The sequence below is a fragment of the Myxocyprinus asiaticus genome, chromosome 18 (assembly GCF_019703515.2).
Source record: "Myxocyprinus asiaticus isolate MX2 ecotype Aquarium Trade chromosome 18, UBuf_Myxa_2, whole genome shotgun sequence".
NCBI classification, from domain to species: domain Eukaryota; kingdom Metazoa; phylum Chordata; class Actinopteri; order Cypriniformes; family Catostomidae; genus Myxocyprinus; species Myxocyprinus asiaticus.
Window position 1 is genome coordinate 5633757 of NC_059361.1, and position 16905 is coordinate 5650661.

Genomic DNA, 16905 nt, shown 5'->3' on the forward strand with positions numbered 1-16905 from the left:
CAATGATAATATTCTTAAATGTATATTTGATACATTTGGATACTTATGCTGGGGTGGCAATGCTTTTTCTTAGGGTGGCATTTGCCACCCCATGCCAGCCGAGTAGATCCACCCCTGGTAGCAGGGTCAAGACCAGATTGAAGACATACATGACGATCAGAGCATAGATCTGATCAGATGAACAGAAGCATAAGGTTTCACTTTTAGAGTACCTGATGGAGGAAATGATACTGTAAAAAGGTTGGAATGATTGGAATCACTTTGCTAAGGAAAGACCAACTGGTTTTTGGGAGTTTTGTTAAAACCTTTACTCTTTAAAGGTCTTGAGAAGGATACAGACATTTGAGTGGGCCAAATATCAGAGAAAAATATTGAAAATTGGGTCCCTGCAAATACTGATATCAACTGACTTGTAAAAAATTATGGCATCAACTCAAAGCATTTTCATCTAAAATTAACATGGCAGCAGTTCATCAGAAGTTCACTGAGGTAAATGTTATTATCTTTAACATGTTATTTTCATGGGAGATTCAGCCTTTAAAATAAAATGCAACATTGTAAAGAAAAACATGGAATTTTAATATTTGACTCCTAATGTGTTTGGAAATGGCAATAAAATAATTTGCAGAGTCATTTTTTATGTTCCTGCCCTTTTAAGGGATTACTCTAGTATGTTTGATGGAGTATGTACAAAAACACTATGACTAATATTGTGTATCTTCTCAGATATCATATGCATATCTTACTAGAAGGATAATATTATTATTATTTCGCCATTTTGTCTGTGGAATGCATCAGTAGGATGCACAAAAGCATGCAAAAAATAGCTCACGTGTGCATCCGAGTCACTCAGTTTTGTTTTCTGGCTGAGCTGTCTATCAAATTATTTTTTTGTGGCACTGTTTTTTGTAAAGTCCTTTTGTTGCTCAATCGAAACTGGGTTTTCAATGGTTGGTGTTGAAATGCTTCTCGGTATGCATCTGATACCCTGAAAAGAAAATGAACCAGCTGATCTAGACAAATTTATTAATTGCAGTAAAACTAGATCGGTAAGTGTTGCTGAACTTCCTTATAATTAAAAATGTAAGTTTACATAATTAAAAAACAGCTCATTGTTAAAGAATTCAGCGACAATTCATTTCATGCATAATCTTGAGTGTACAATGACTTTTGTTCTTGATATTCTACATACAGTAAGTCACTGGATCTACAGCTCTTTACCTGTGGTTAGAGGCATAGTTCCATGTTAGTTTGCTGTGTGGACATCATTTAACTTTAAAAAGGGCTCCTATATCTTTTATTCCATATATATCTTTCTTTCTTTTAAGACTTTGACAATGTTTACAGTCATTTAAGAAAGCGATTTTTTTCTGCGGTTTGCAGAAAGTGGAGTTCTGAAATGTCACATAAACACGAGTGTAGCCATTGAAGGTATCTTTATCATACATGGTTTTTATAGGAGAACATGGCTTTTATATTTTTATGTTAATGCAGAAGTGGCATTAATATGTTTTTGAAGAGTGCGCATGTGCATATGCGCAAGTGCGTCGGGGAACACAGAAGTCTAATATAGAGGGAAACACAGTTATTACTCCACCCCCGAATAACATAATTAACAACAGCTGAACCAACGTGGTTCAAACGATGGATGTGCGACATAGTTATTACTAGTTAATTTCTACAACGATGTATCATACTACATTTGTTACGCAGCAAGTTACGTAGTTTTATGGGAAATGCATCCCTGTTTGTTTGAGCGGCCAGTCGACTCAATCAATGGTGTGATTTTGAGGCAATACTATCTGTTAGTTCAACTGATGGCAGATGGAGGGTGTGGTCAAAAATCTGTTTGAATGCAATGATTATTTTTGCAATTTCATTTGGTGATGCTAGTGTCAGCGAAATTAAACACTTCAGCTTTAAGTGCGATTAAATAACCAGTGTTGGGCAATAGTGTCGCAATTGCGTCTCTCTCTCTCTCGTTATCATGCTTATTCTTTCATCATGCTACCATGTATCTATTTGATATTTGTGATTTTTGACGAGAGACTGCCACGCAACGTACCTGTTATGCCAGTCTGTTTGTTGCACTTCTTTATGTCTAGACAGTATTAGAATAATATATCAATAATCGTATCAATAATCGGAAGATTTTCCCGATGATTATCAATAAATATCAGGATTTTTTCAGATATAAACAGGGCTGCTCATTGCGCAATAGTCTTGGTCTTTCAAACACATTTCTCAACACAACTTTGGTAAAGTGTGAGTGGAAGGGTTAATTAAAGTGGGTCGTGCACCAGCCCCATCTGGCAGATGACATGGCACGTTCTAAAATTTGAAACCCCCTTATGGTCTCCAAAACCTATTACGTCAGACTACATAAAATGAAAGGCAACTGGCAGTGAATTGAAAGCACACAAATTAGGCTTCTTATTTAAATGTCGATATCCATGCCTCAAATATGTATCGATAAAATAACGTGCCGATAATCGATATATCGATATTTTATGGCATCCCTATACACCATATTTAATTTGCCACACTTGACAATGAGGCTGTGATGGATTCATTTTAAAGCTTTAAATGGTCAATAAGAAGAAGAAAATAAAGCCCTGAAGAAAATAGTAGTTGTGAAAATTTCATTCATGTCATATGAAACGTGGGGTCTACCTTGACTCCACTGGTGGATAACTACACACCTTGCAAGTTCCGTATGTTAATGTGCTAGTGAGACTTGACAATATGTGTTTAGATTTATTTAAAATAGGACTGGGAAATTTAGAGCATTCATTTCTGCGGTTAATAGATGACTGTCTAATGCATAAAAAAAAAATTAATGCAATTGCTGCAGCATCCTTTTTATTTTATTTTTTATTTTTTGAAACCCTGAAACTTCACTAATGTTTTCCCCCACTTCCTGTGGCTAAAATTTACATTAATACATTTCCAGGAGGTACACCCGTGACTCGACTGCACATCCTAGCACAGAAACTGGTTGTGTGGAGCAGTGCATGCTTATTCATAAGGCACGATGCATATCCCGGGCATAATATACACAGGAGTGGATTTACTGTACTGAGAATGCAGACTTCACCCACAAGCGGTGAGCCAGGTGTGGGAGAGTTACGGGGAAAGCTGCAGTATCTCTTTGCATTGGCCGAAAATGCTCTCTCACTATCATCTGAGCCAGTGTCAAAAGTGAAACCGTGCGAGAGAGACCCAGCATGTGCGCAAGAGACTGAACGGCAGCTAGAGAAAATAATAGTTTTTGATTTTAAACTAAATTAAACTTCAGCATTCAACTTGTTTTATATCTGTATGTGTAGTGTCCAATAAATTATTGCATTAGCAATGTATACTTAATGTATATCTGCCCATTTGATCCTATCATTAAAAAAAGTCCACTGGAATACGGCAGAAGATTTTGCCCACTGTTTAATTACAGCATGTCTGCTAATTTTATGGCATGCATGCATATACTTGTATCAAAGATTTATACCTGTAAAAATGTGTCTAATTAATTCTAACCTCTGTTTCCCCCCCCCCCCCCCCTTGTAGTATGGTTATCATGAACAAAAAATGTTTTATTGGGGTCATGTATTTTAAACTAATTTACTTCATAAATTTGTATGCATTTGTGCTTTGAATAATCAGAAAAAGAAATGTAAGTGTTTTGCAATGTAGATTTTTATGTGTTTAATGAGCAGTCCCTCGTAGGTTACTGGAGATATGACCTGGCGAGTCTTGCTTCTATTTCTTGACATAAAATCGGTTCCTTAAAATAGAAAATAAAATAAAATATTGGGGAGACCCACTGGAACATAGTTTTCTCATGTGTAAAGCTGAAGATTGTCACATCTTAATGCTCTGTACGGTCCAAATTCCAAAAACATGAGATACAGATTAATTACTGTAAAAAGGCAACTGTTTCTAAACTTAGCATTCTTCCATTAATTTGATCATCTAGATAAACTGGTTAATTTTCTTTTCTGTATGTCAGATGTGTTAACACACAAGCCATTAAGCATGTTTAACAAAACCCAGAGAAAAACCAGTTTATTATAATTATAACTTGAAAGACAGCATTGCTTGATAAAATGAGTCATATAAACATGTGAGCTGTTTTCTGCATTCTCATGTATAATAAATATTAAATAAAATAGGACAAATACTTCCCTGTAAAATACTATGTCGAGATTATAAAATAATTTTGATGCTTGTAAGTAATCACTTCAAAGAACTACATCAAAGTTTTAAATAAATAATCCTAAACAGCTGTCTAAACATGCCTGCTTGTGGTTTGTCTCAATTATTAGAACTGTTAATGCCAATCATTCTTTTGTAAAAACCACGAAGGTAACTTCCATGCCTTGCCTCTTTCTTGAAATTATGACACTGACCTCAAATTATACACTGTCATTTCCTCCATCAAGTACTTTCAAAGAGAAGCCTGGTGCTGGATAGTGAGGTCAGAGCTCTGATCATCATGTCTTTCTCCTATCTGCTCTTGACCCTGCTGCTGGTCACCACAGTTGCAGCCTCGCACTTCTATGGAGGCTCAATGACCTTCAACCCTGGAAGGAACTCTGATGGAACCTACAAGGTGAGAACTTTTTTAATTAGCTTACAGCATTGAATCTGAGTAAGAGCACCAAGATTTTATTTCATTTAGCAATGTTTCATGTTTCTTCCTGAAGTGTTCTGAAGTGTGCAGTAGGGAATTTTGAATTATTACAGTTTTATCTTAAGGGTTAAACAGACTTTTTTGTAAACACTGACTGTACGATAATTTAATTTAAAAAATGGACTTTATTCAGGTGGAATTACGCTTCAAGGAGACGTACCATTCCTGTTATCAAGATGATACCTGGGGATGCAGGTCTGGAGACTGCGGTAATGAGAACAGTTTTGTGATTGGTCAAGTAGATTCCAGTTCCAATGGTGGTAACTGGTGTCAGTCTGAGGGAGTTGTAACAAGAACTGTTTCCACCAACAACCCATTTGAGCTGCTGTAAGTACACATATTTACAAGAACAGAAACCATTAGAAAGAATTATTTGAACTAAATTACAAATAGATATGTATGTAACAAATCTCTACATGTGTCAACAGCAAAAGTAGTTGCTGCTGGATCTACAACACAGTCACTAATGTTGGAGGCTGGAGTCTTCTCACTTATATTGATCTTGGAGTGAGATCCGATACCTCAGAGCCCAACAGATCACCAATAACCACCACGTTACCCTTGATTAGGTAAACAGAATTCATTGAAGCCAATACTATCCATTCATTTATTATTTTCTTATTATTATATGTACTCAGATTAATCAAATGTTAAATTCAACTGTTTTGCATTGTGTTGTAGAGTTCCTCAGAACTGTCCCAGGAGGTACAATCTTTTAGCCTTTGATACTGATGGCGACCAAGTGAAATGCAGATATGGTCTTAGACACAATGATGAGTGTGGAGTTTGCAACCAACCTGCTGGTTTTACAGTGGATCAGGTGAGCGAAAATGAAATATGTCTGTGAAATATTTGACGATTTAGGCCCTTGCATGAATAGACATTCACATAAAGAGCAAATTGTCACTCTTTTTGATTTTCTTCAAAATGAAGAGTAGCTGCTCTTTGTCATATGGCTACACATGGCTCCCTGGAGTTTATTCATTTGAGCTGGTACTGGAGGATTTCCCCATGCACAGAATTACTCTCTCCTACACCAACCAACCTTCAGTGACAAGATCTCCTATCAGTGTCATCAGAGACAGACGTTCTAATAATGGACAAGGAATTCCAAATCACCAACCACCTGCTGTCAACGGTGGCCAACCTCCAAATAATGGACAAGGAAATCCAAATCAACAACCACCTGCTGTCAACGGTGGCCAACCTCCAATTACTAAAACCATGCCAGAAACGACTACAACCACTTTACCAACTACTACAACCATGCCTGAAACTACTACAACCACTTTACCTACTACAACTATGCCTGAAACAACTACAACCACTTTACCAACTACTACAACCATGCATGAAACTACTACAACCACTTTACCTACTACAACAATGCCTGAAACAACTACAACCACTTTACATACTGCTACAACCACGCCTGAAATGACTACAACCACTTTAACTACCACAACCACACCTGAAACGACTACAACCACTTTACCTACTACTACAACCATGTCTGAAATGACTACAACCACTTTAACTACTACAACCATGGCAGAAATGACTACAACCACTTTACCAACTACTACAAGCATGCGTGAAACTACTACAACCACTTTACCTACTACAACCATGCCTGAAACGACTACAACCACTTTACCTACTACTACAACCACGCCTAAAACGACTACAACCACTTTTACTACCACAACCACGCCTGAAATGACTACAACCACTTTACCTACTACTACAACCACGCCTGAAATTACTGCAACCACTTTACCAACTACAACCATGCCTGAAACGACTACAACCACTTTACCTACTACTACAACCACACCTGAAAAACTACAACCACTTTACCTACTACTATAACGACGCTTGAAACAACCAGGACCACTTTACCTACTACTATAACCACACTTGAAACTACTACTACACCAGAAGCAATGACTATTTTGTCGCTGAGCAAAATACCTCTTCAATTTTCTCTCCAAGGTATTGTGCTGTTTTAAATGTTTTTTTTTTTTAAATTTTATTATATTGCAACTTTTGCTGATTTGTGTGTTGCTGTTTCAGTTGATGGCCCAGCACCATCTTGCATTGAGGGTGAATATCTACCACAGTTTCTCCACCCAACACCTCATCCTGGAGAACTCCTGCAGGCTCATGTGAATGAAGAAATTGAGATCAGAATTAAAGCTTCTGCAAGTTTGTCAAGGTTGGAAAAAACAGTGAAAATGTTCTTATTGTTGATATTAAGGGGCAGTGGTAACTCAGCAGTTAAGGCTCTGGGTTACTGATCAGAAGGTCAGGGGTTCAAGCCCCAGCACTGCCAAGATGCCACTGTTGGGCCCTTGAGCAAGGCCCTTGACCCTGTCTGCTCCAGGGGCACTGTATCATGGCTGACCCTGCACTCTGACCCCAGCTTAGCTGGGATATGTGAAATAAAGAATTTCACTGTATATGTACAAATGTATAATGTGTGATAAAAAAATAAAAAAATAAAAAAAAAGTAATTAAATTAATTATTAACAAAGCATGCAGATAATTCCTAAAAGGCATTTTGTAATGTGGTACTCTTTTCACCGTAAGCAAAAGCATTTTATATTTCAAGGCATCTGATGGATACATTCTAAATTTTGCATACAGAGCAAAACAATCTGCACGCTTCTAAAGTTATATGCTGTTTTGGACATCTAGGATAATTGATGTCATCATTAGTGGACCACTGAACAGTTCAAAGCACAAAACTACCACTGGGGAGTATGTGATTAACTGGACACCAACTGCAGACAACTACGGCCAACATTTTCCATTTTGCTTCATTGCAGAAGGACAATATGGGTTTAATTCACTAAAATCATGTTAGTCCAAGCACACATCATATCATCAATGTTTACAAAATTCTTTCTATTTTAAGGTCTAACATTTACCAGTCTGAAATGAGGTGTGTCATTGTAAAAGTGGAAGCTGCAGGTAGGTTTAATTTCCAAATAAGTTTTGCACTTTTAAAAAAAAAAAGAGTATGCATGCCTGTAATAAGCTACTATTTTTTACTTTCAGGGCCCATGGTGCATGTAACCTGCCAACAGAACTCAGTGTCAGTGACAATTGAGAGATCTTCCATCAAAGGAGTCCATGGAGACCACTTAAGGTTTATAGATCCATCTTGTCGAGTTTACTCCAATAGCACCCATATGTTTGCCAGCACACCTCTTAATAGTTGTGGCACTCAGATGGAGGTGAGATGCCTCAACAGTTTTCAAATTACTTAACAATATTCATTCATTTTCTTTCAAAGTTGTAAACATTGTAATGATTAATATATTTTGAGGCTTAAACTAACGATTAGTTCTCAACTATTTAAAAACTTCTATTTCTTTAAAGGAGAATAATGATGAACTCATCTTCAAGAATGCAATTGTTACATTTGATGACCCCAAGGACATTATCACCAGGAGGCATGAAATAAATATTGAAATCCTGTGCAAGTACCAGAAAAGGAGCAACCTTACATTGGAGTTTGATACTCACAGACCTGCAATCAACTTCTTCGAGAGAGGCTTTGGCTCCTTCAGCTATCAGTTTGAGTTTTATGATTCTGCAAGTTTCTACAACAGAAGAGATCCAAACTCATACCCACTGGAGTTTGATGTGGGAGAGATGATCTACATGCAAATTGAGCCCGTCACTCCAATCCAAAACACTGAGGTCTTCGTCGAGTCCTGTGTAGCAACACCCTACGATAATCCAAAATTCCCAATCTCTTATCCCATCATATCAAATGGGTAAGATTCTAGAAACACAAATGCAGGGCATGTTTGTCACATCAGTTTGGCCCAAAAACTAATCAAAATGTGCTTTCTTTTATCAGATGCAAAGTGGATAAAACTGTTCAGTTTTACTCAAATCACAAACCGTATTTCCAGTTTGGGGTTGAGGCCTTCAAGTTCCTTGGGCTCCACGACCAGGTCAGGTTGACAGAAAGTTCAAATCAGTAGTTTCAAAGTAGCTTCCCCAACTCTTCCTGAAAGTAAAACTAGTAATCACAGGCATGCAAATGTGTATGAGAGGACACTGTATGTAAATAAGAACAAGCAATATCTTCAATTTAACTTTCTGCCCTTTTCTTTTTCTGTCCTGTCTTTCCTCTGTAGGTGTTCATCAGTTGTTTAATCATCATATGTGAGGTAAACAATCCCAACACCCGCTGTTCTCAGGGCTGTATTAACAGCACAGTAGCTCCACCAACACACCACCACAGCAAAAGAGAAGCTCCCATCCAGACCGACAGTCACTTCATCTCCCAGGGACCCCTGCAACTGAAGAGGAGTGTGCATGGTATGTCATGATTTTGCATCTGTAGGTTGTGCACCTTGTGTCATAGATGATCATATTCAAAAACCAGAATATTTTTGCTCACATTTTAGAGGTCACCGTAAGCCAAAGTGTGAATCTGAACGTGGTCGTCATCGCTGGCAGTCTCCTGGCAGCAGCTGCCATGGTGTGTGGCGTGACTGTCTACAGATCCAGAAGGAAAAGGATCAGATACCAACCCTTGCCAACACATGAGTTTTGAGCATGTCAACTCTGTTTAGGAATTTCTCAAAGCATAATGCTCTATATTTCTGTACATCAGTTTCAAAGCATTGGTGTCATTTGTTTCTACAGCTGAGATTTAGTCACAATTTGGTGGGTTGCAATTGTGAAAGTGTGTTTTCCTTTATCAGACAATATTACTTTTGTACTGACTTTAAATAAAATAATATGTGTTGGAAAAAGCTAATTTAATATTACAACTTTAATATTTACTATTAAATGTTCTTTACTGGGTTATAAAATCATATAGTGCAAAATGTGAGAAGTAGAGCTGTTCAATTAATCAAAATAAAATTGTAACTGTACTCTGTATACTGTGAATAGTGATGGTACTACCACAATACTGAAACATGTACTTACACTAATAACTTCATTTGTAGCGACACTATTGCCCAACACTGGTTATTTAATCGCACTTAAAGCTGAAGTGTTTAATTTCGCTGACACTAGCATCACCAAATGAAATTGCAAAAATAATCATTGCATTCAAACAGATTTTTGACTACACCCTCCATCTGCCATCAGTTGAACTAACAGATAGTATTGCCTCAAAATCACACCATTGATTGAGTCGACTGGCCGCTCAAAAACAGGGATGCATTTCCCATAAAACTACGTAACTTGCTGTGTAACCAATATAGTATGATACATCATTGTAGAAATTAACTAGCTAGTCACGACTGTTTCCCAAAACCGTAGTAACTATGTCGCACATCCATCATTTGAACCACGTTGGTTCAGCTGTTGTTAATTATGTTATTCAGGGGTGGAGTAATAACTGCACACCAGAAAGCTGTTTAATGCGAGAAAGCTGCTGAAGAAACGAAAGCTGCATGCACTGTGCAATGCAACAGTTGCATTGCGCTGCAATAGATAGGTGTTTCCCTCCATATAAGACTTCTGTGTTCCCCGACGCACTTGCGCATATGCACATGCGCACTCTTCAAAAACATATTAATGCTGCTTCTGCATTAACATAAAAATATAAAAGCCATGTTCTCCTATAAAAACCATGTATGATAAAGATACCTTCAATGGCTACACTCGTGTTTATGTGACATTTCAGAACTCCACTTTCTGCAAACCGCAGAAAAAAATCGCTTTCTTAAATGACTGTAAACATTGTCAAAGTCTTAAAAGAAAGAAAGATATATATGGAATAAAAGATATGGGAGCCCTTTTTAAAGTTAAATGATGTCCACACAGCAAACTAACATGGAACTATGCCTCTAACCACAGGTAAAGAGCTGTAGATCCAGTGACTTACTGTATGTAGAATATCAAGAACAAAAGTCATTGTACACTCAAGATTATGCATGAAATGAATTGTCGCTGAATTCTTTAACAATGAGCTGTTTTTTAATTATGTAAACTTACATTTTTAATTATAAGGAAGTTCAGCAACACTTACCGATCTAGTTTTACTGCAATTAATAAATTTGTCTAGATCAGCTGGTTCATTTTCTTTTCAGGGTATCAGATGCATACCGAGAAGCATTTCAACACCAACCATTGAAAACCCAGTTTCGATTGAGCAACAAAAGGACTTTACAAAAAACAGTGCCACAAAAAAATAATTTGATAGACAGCTCAGCCAGAAAACAAAACTGAGTGACTCGGATGCACACGTGAGCTATTTTTTGCATGCTTTTGTGCATCCTACTGATGCATTCCACAGACAAAATGGCGAAATAATAATAATATTATCCTTCTAGTAAGATATGCATATGATATCTGAGAAGATACACAATATTAGTCATAGTGTTTTTGTACATACTCCATCAAACATACTAGAGTAATCCCTTAAAAGGGCAGGAACATAAAAAATGACTCTGCAAATTATTTTATTGCCATTTCCAAACACATTAGGAGTCAAATATTAAAATTCCATGTTTTTCTTTACAATGTTGCATTTTATTTTAAAGGCTGAATCTCCCATGAAAATAACATGTTAAAGATAGTAACATTTACCTCAGTGAACTTCTGATGAACTGCTGCCATGTTAATTTTAGATGAAAATGCTTTGAGTTGATGCCATAATTTTTTACAAGTCAGCTGATATCAGTATTTGCAGGGACCCAATTTTCAATATTTTTCTCTGATATTTGGCCCACTCAAATGTCTGTATCCTTCTCAAGACCTTTAAAGAGTAAAGGTTTTAACAAAACTCCCAAAAACCAGTTGGTCTGTCCTTAGCAAAGTGATTCCAATCATTCCAACCTTTTTACAGTATCATTTCCTCCATCAGGTACTCTAAAAGTGAAACCTTATGCTTCTGTTCATCTGATCAGATCTATGCTCTGATCGTCATGTATGTCTTCAATCTGGTCTTGACCCTGCTGCCAGGGACCGATCTACTCGGCTGGCATGGGGTGGCAAATGCCACCCTAAGAAAAAGCATTGCCACCCCATCTGCCACCCAAGCATAAGTATCCAAATGTATCAAATATACATTTAAGTATATTATGTTATTATTCAGATAGCAAACTGAACTTGCTCAGAAAGATCCTCTCCAAACTGTTGCTCTTCCAAGACAATATTTGACCTGAAAAAGAAAACTGGCCATAGAAGAAATGTTTACGCTAAAGGCCCAGATATACTTCATATACAAAATCGAAGAACGAATGGGTATGACGTCATTTAGAACAAAATTTGTCCAAAAAGAAGGTGTTTTTGCATTCGTTTCAGTGGTTAAGAACAGCGTACCTGGGCAAACTTTTAGGAAAACTTCTAAACACCTTCTTACTGCCATTGGTCCATGTCATCGGTAGGTGTGACCTGAAGCTCCACCTACTCCTTTGTTTACATTTTTCAGTCAGTATTCAACATGAACATACCAGCATGCAAGACCAAGTCATGCAATTTTATTTTGTTTAATTAGTCTACAAAAGGAATCAAATCTACTCAAATACTCTCAAGTGCACATTCACTCACGTGCCATCTGCAGCAAAAGCCATTCACACATCTGCCCAAAATAAGATATGCTTCTATCATCATTCTTTTGTCTGTATTCTGCACATTAACACTCTCTTATACACCTATCTTTGCAGTAGTACCAGTGTCATCATAAATTACAATAACAGTTTAATCGGTGCATATTATGGACATGTATAGTGTGTTAGAGCATTAACGTCATGAATTCAGAATGTAAACAAGAAAAATTAAACATTTTCTGCTGCATAATTTTTTAAATCATCATCGAGTGGTTAAAACAGCTTCTTTCGCTGACCTCATGTGACTTCTACTCATAAAATGAGGCATAAAGTCATTAATAACACATTTTAATGTCACATTAGTTAAGGTTTTATACATAGTCTTGAGCATCCTCATATTTAAATGTACTTCTAAACACCTCCCACAGCGATGTGACGGGTGTCTGAATGTTTGCAAAGAGTATGTCATTGCTCAGCTGTTTAAAACTTCTTTTTACCCCTAAATGAAGAACAAAGTAGAACTTCTCAGGAAGTATATTGAGCTGCATACTTACACTGTGTTGTGAATTGCATTTTAAAAGATTTCATAAGGCAACGATGCACAAAATCGTGCTTGAGTAGCATGTACTTGCTTAGAGTATTTGCCAAGCCATAAGGCTGAAATATGCTTCACGCAAGTACATGAACGCAGATGCTGGCTACGCAAGCTTTATTTCGTGCATTGCTGTGTTCCAATATGTGTCAGACTGCAGTTCATTATGGTGCCACAAGGGGCGCTTAGCGGATGTTAGCGTGAACTGTCCACTTCTACCGTCGGTTTTCTCTTTCAAGCCAACTAATGTCATGGTGGAGCTACGGTTTGAATATTGCAAAGCAATTAAGTTAAAGTCAAAATATTTATAGCAAATAACACTAAGTTTAATAGCACAGACATTTTAAGATAAATCTATCACCCCCTTGAGTACTGAGGTTTGTTACCACCACATTAACGCAAGAACGCACATTAAAGGAATATTCCGGGTTCAATAGAAGTTAAGCTGAATTGACAGCATTTGTGGTATAATGTTGATTACCACTAAAAATAGTTTTAACTCATCCCTCCTTTTCTTTAAAAAAAAGCAAAAATCAAGGTTACAGTGAAGCACTTACAATGGAAGTGAATGGGGACAATTTTTGGAGGGTTTAAAGGCAGAAATGTGAAGCTTATAATTTGATAAAAGCATTGAAATTAATTCTTCTGTTAAAACTTGTGTATTATTTGAGCTGTAAAGTTGTTTAAATTGTTATTTTTGTGGTCATTTAAGAGCTTTATGGTTTAAAGCACTAAGTCATCATGGCAACAAAGCAATTTTTAATTTAGTAAGTAAGCGATTTTATTGCACTAAAATCATGTTAACACATATTCTTTACATCTTGTGGCTATACTTTTAAAACAGTGAGTATTTTAACATTTAAGGATTGGCCCCACTCACTTCCATTGTAAGTGTCTCATTGTAACCAAGAGTTTTGCTTTTTTTAAGAAAAGTAGGGACGAGTCGAAATTTTTTTTTTGGTAATTGCATTTTTTTTAATGGTAATTGCATATGCGTACTTGGTGTTTCAATGTATTAAAAACAGGCTAGGTAAAGATATATCTAGAATGGTAAAACTTAAATGAATCATATGCATTCAGGAGAAGCTGAGGTCTCCTGTGGGGATAACAGTATCAGCATTGTCATAAAAAAAGCCTCCATGGAGGGCATTGACCAGAACTGGATTCAGCTGAGAGATCCCACTTGCTCTCTTACCACAAATGAAACCCACATCCTGGGCACGATGTCCCTCAACACCTGTGGCACTACAGTGGAGGTACAGTAACTGCCATCTATGTATTTCAAATTAAACATTTGCTGGGAAATTTTAAAGTAACTCTCTGCACATTATAGGGGAAACGCAAGGAATTTGAAACACACAAAATTTCCGCAATCACAAATAAGCTACAGTGACGACACGTAGACACAGTGAGGTTCTCTTTCTGTCCGAGAAAAAGAAGAGTTATCGTTTCACTTTGTGAGAACTTTTCAACAAAAAACAATGAGGTTTGGATTTTTTGGATTTTCTGTATTTTTCTTCTGCTAACAATACATTTTTTTAAGCAAACATTTCATTGTCTTTTATTGCTAAGCTATTGGTTTAAAGTTAACATGAATGACATATGCTAACACTGTCGCTGGTAACCAACATAAATGATTTTCGCCTTGATTGTGAGCTCAAAGGCTATTGTAACACTAATTATGAAATAAAAATTGTAAGACTGAATTGTAAGATTGAATCTTTAAAATTACAAAAAGACTTTGTTATGAACATTATTTCATTAAAATGTCTAGCTGAAGACACATTAGCTGATCAATATATTTGCTTAAAAAAGAAAGTGATTTCAAATAATTCCGACTTAGACTTTTGCTTTAAACACATATTTTTCCTTACAGCTAAATTAATATGCGAAATGCCATACACAAGCAAAAAAACATTCAGTGATATAAGGGTGTAATAACACTTATAAAGTTGTAATAACACTGTAATAAATAGTCCCAGGGGTAATTTGTTTTAAGTGAAAAAACAGATTTCAATTTATATGAAGGTCAGATTAAAACTGACTTGGAAACTTTTTATCATTTATATTTGGTACTTTTCAAATGCCTTTTATGTACAGATTTTATTGCTTTAGACTTGTCCCAGAGTCACACTTTCAATATTAGACTATGAAAATCTAATATAGAAATACAAATGATTATGGTTCATGTTTAAAACTATGATAAACACAGAGTGAAACAAACATAAACCTTTTCTATATTTATCGTGTGAAAAAGATTTATATAAAAAACATTTAAAATTACGTCTATCCCACAGTTGTGCTGTTTTTTTCCAATTTAGCCTCTAATAAAGTTTTTAATAAAAAGTAAATACTAATAAAAGTTAGTTTACATGTTGACCAAGTAGACAAAAATGTTAATGAAAATCTTGATTGACATGAACTATGAGACATGTGAAAAAATTAAGGTAAATATCACTTGTGAGCAGAGTATTTTTATTGGACGTCATTTCCAATATAGCTGTAGTTTTGACAAATTATGTAAAAAGTGTGAACATATTATTTAATTGTGTGTTTTATTTAGAATACATAAAATGTTAGCCATGAAATTAGCTTTTGCAAGACAACATTTTTTTATTTTTTTATTATTTAAATGAAAAACATAAAAAAATATCATTTCCATCATCGTCATTTCCTCCACAGAATTCTACTAAACACAGTACAGAATTTGAGATGTGCAGGAAATTACACTGTATTGGGAATTTTCATTACTTTCAAACAAAAATTACATTACATTGCAAACATAAATGTTGGACATCGTTACTAAACAAATAATAAAAGAAATTCACAGTTCTAAAAGTGCAGGAAGTTAAAGAAACACCCATAAATAACCATAAAATTTGTAATATTATTACTTTAAAGTGTGCACTTATTTGAGATATGGGTTAATGCCCATAAATGCTTTTCTTCAAGTTTTAAAATCACCCCCATAGCAGGCCAATTCCTTGGTCTTGTATTAAAGTAAATATTATAATCCAGTCTTTCTCGATGTAAATGTTTTAATTGTATCATTACTTTTGGCATCTATGTTTCTTATACCAATTGTCCCCGGTCTCCCTTAATATTCTCTTAATTTCCCCTCCTATCTGTTTATATATGAACCATTTTTCATCATCTACACCAATCAGGACTCTGGAGATTTCATGGTCTTCAAAAATGAAATCAACTCCTTTGAGAACCCGAATGCAGTCATCACCAGATGTAATCAAGTAAAGATTGGCTTCTCCTGCCAATATCCCAAAGTAGCCAGCGTCTCCAGCCACTATGTCAACCACAAGTCTGACTACATCTTCACTGAATCCAGCTTTGGCACTTTTGGTTACTCATTTGAAGTTTTCACAGACAACAGCTTCAACAGTCAGGTAGATCCCAACCTGTATCCAGTGGAGGTGAAGCTCATGGAGATGCTCTACATGGGTATTGAAGCCCATTCCGCTCTCCCAGAGGTCAAACTCTTTGTTGAGTCCTGCAGGGCCACTCCAGAAGACAACCCATATAGTACTCTCTATTATGACATCATCAAAGATGGGTGAGACTTTACATCATAGAAGACATTTTTACACACAACAAACGGTGGCGGGTGAGTCCCTAACCCAAAGTATGCGCAATAGTAATAGTGATGCTTACCTTAGCAGTGCTGTTGATAGTGCTTAGCGTTCTCACTTCTTACTGTCCCAGAACCAACTGGACGAAGTATATTCATTATATACATAGCTTGTGATTAGTACTGCTAATATAGGAATTAATTTACTGAAATTAAAGCCTACTGGGGAACTAACAACAAGGTTTCAGGTTCAAACCCAGAGGAAAGCAGGTTGCTCACTTCAAATTCAAAATTCAAAAATCTGTCAGCCTTCAAGCCTTTGTTGAACACTTCACAATGACTTTCCTCAAAACCATTTATCGTCATACTGTGGCAGCAGGTGTGGCTCAGTAATGTGCAAAACAAGGATGAATGTTAACATCAAGTGCAGCGCAAAGGGTTTATGTTTCTGTATGTGTACCTAAGCCCATTTTTTACAATGCTAACGACACTTGTTCTCCTCACTTATAGC

General features: G+C 36.3%; 3 protein-coding genes across 4 annotated transcripts; all 3 read left to right on the forward strand.

Moving 5' to 3' along the window:
* Window positions 1-4460: 4460 nt before the first annotated feature.
* On the forward strand, window positions 4461-6559 carry LOC127455866 (mucin-2-like). Its single transcript, XM_051724004.1, has 5 exons — window positions 4461-4606; window positions 4821-5014; window positions 5116-5256; window positions 5369-5507; window positions 5621-6559. Exons 1-5 carry the CDS (start codon window positions 4490-4492, stop codon window positions 6557-6559), a joined length of 1530 nt encoding a protein of 509 aa, XP_051579964.1. The 5' UTR covers window positions 4461-4489.
* A 14-nt stretch (window positions 6560-6573) lies between these two features.
* Window positions 6574-9500, forward strand: LOC127455870 (CUB and zona pellucida-like domain-containing protein 1). Of its 2 annotated transcripts, XM_051724008.1 has the most exons (8): window positions 6574-6682; window positions 6764-6905; window positions 7608-7663; window positions 7751-7929; window positions 8075-8475; window positions 8562-8658; window positions 8845-9028; window positions 9118-9500. In XM_051724008.1, exons 1-8 carry the CDS (start codon window positions 6634-6636, stop codon window positions 9264-9266), a joined length of 1257 nt encoding a protein of 418 aa, XP_051579968.1. In that variant the 5' UTR covers window positions 6574-6633; the 3' UTR covers window positions 9267-9500. The 2 variants fall into 2 exon arrangements, with proteins under 2 accessions (XP_051579968.1, XP_051579969.1); XM_051724009.1 differs by lacking the exon at window positions 6574-6682 and having other exon boundaries at window positions 6777-6905; window positions 7388-7663.
* A 4397-nt stretch (window positions 9501-13897) lies between these two features.
* On the forward strand, window positions 13898-16383 carry LOC127455830 (oncoprotein-induced transcript 3 protein-like). The gene is made up of 2 exons (XM_051723982.1): window positions 13898-14067; window positions 15979-16383. Exons 1-2 carry the CDS (start codon window positions 13951-13953, stop codon window positions 16381-16383), a joined length of 522 nt encoding a protein of 173 aa, XP_051579942.1. The 5' UTR covers window positions 13898-13950.
* The last annotated feature ends 522 nt before the right edge of the window (window positions 16384-16905 follow it).

Coding starts and splice junctions, on each gene's coding strand:
- LOC127455866 (XM_051724004.1), top strand. CDS start 4,490: ATGTCTTTCTCCTATCTGCTCTTGACCCTGCTGCTGGTCACCACAGTT. Junction 4,607..4,820: donor ACTCTGATGGAACCTACAAG/GTGAGAACTTTT, acceptor GACTTTATTCAG/GTGGAATTACGCTTCAAGGA. Junction 5,257..5,368: donor ACCACGTTACCCTTGATTAG/GTAAACAGAATT, acceptor ATTGTGTTGTAG/AGTTCCTCAGAACTGTCCCA.
- LOC127455870 (XM_051724008.1), top strand. CDS start 6,634: ATGACTATTTTGTCGCTGAGCAAAATACCTCTTCAATTTTCTCTCCAA. Junction 6,906..7,607: donor GCTTCTGCAAGTTTGTCAAG/GTTGGAAAAAAC, acceptor TTCTATTTTAAG/GTCTAACATTTACCAGTCTG. Junction 7,930..8,074: donor GTTGTGGCACTCAGATGGAG/GTGAGATGCCTC, acceptor ATTTCTTTAAAG/GAGAATAATGATGAACTCAT.
- LOC127455830 (XM_051723982.1), top strand. CDS start 13,951: ATGGAGGGCATTGACCAGAACTGGATTCAGCTGAGAGATCCCACTTGC. Junction 14,068..15,978: donor CCTGTGGCACTACAGTGGAG/GTACAGTAACTG, acceptor TACACCAATCAG/GACTCTGGAGATTTCATGGT.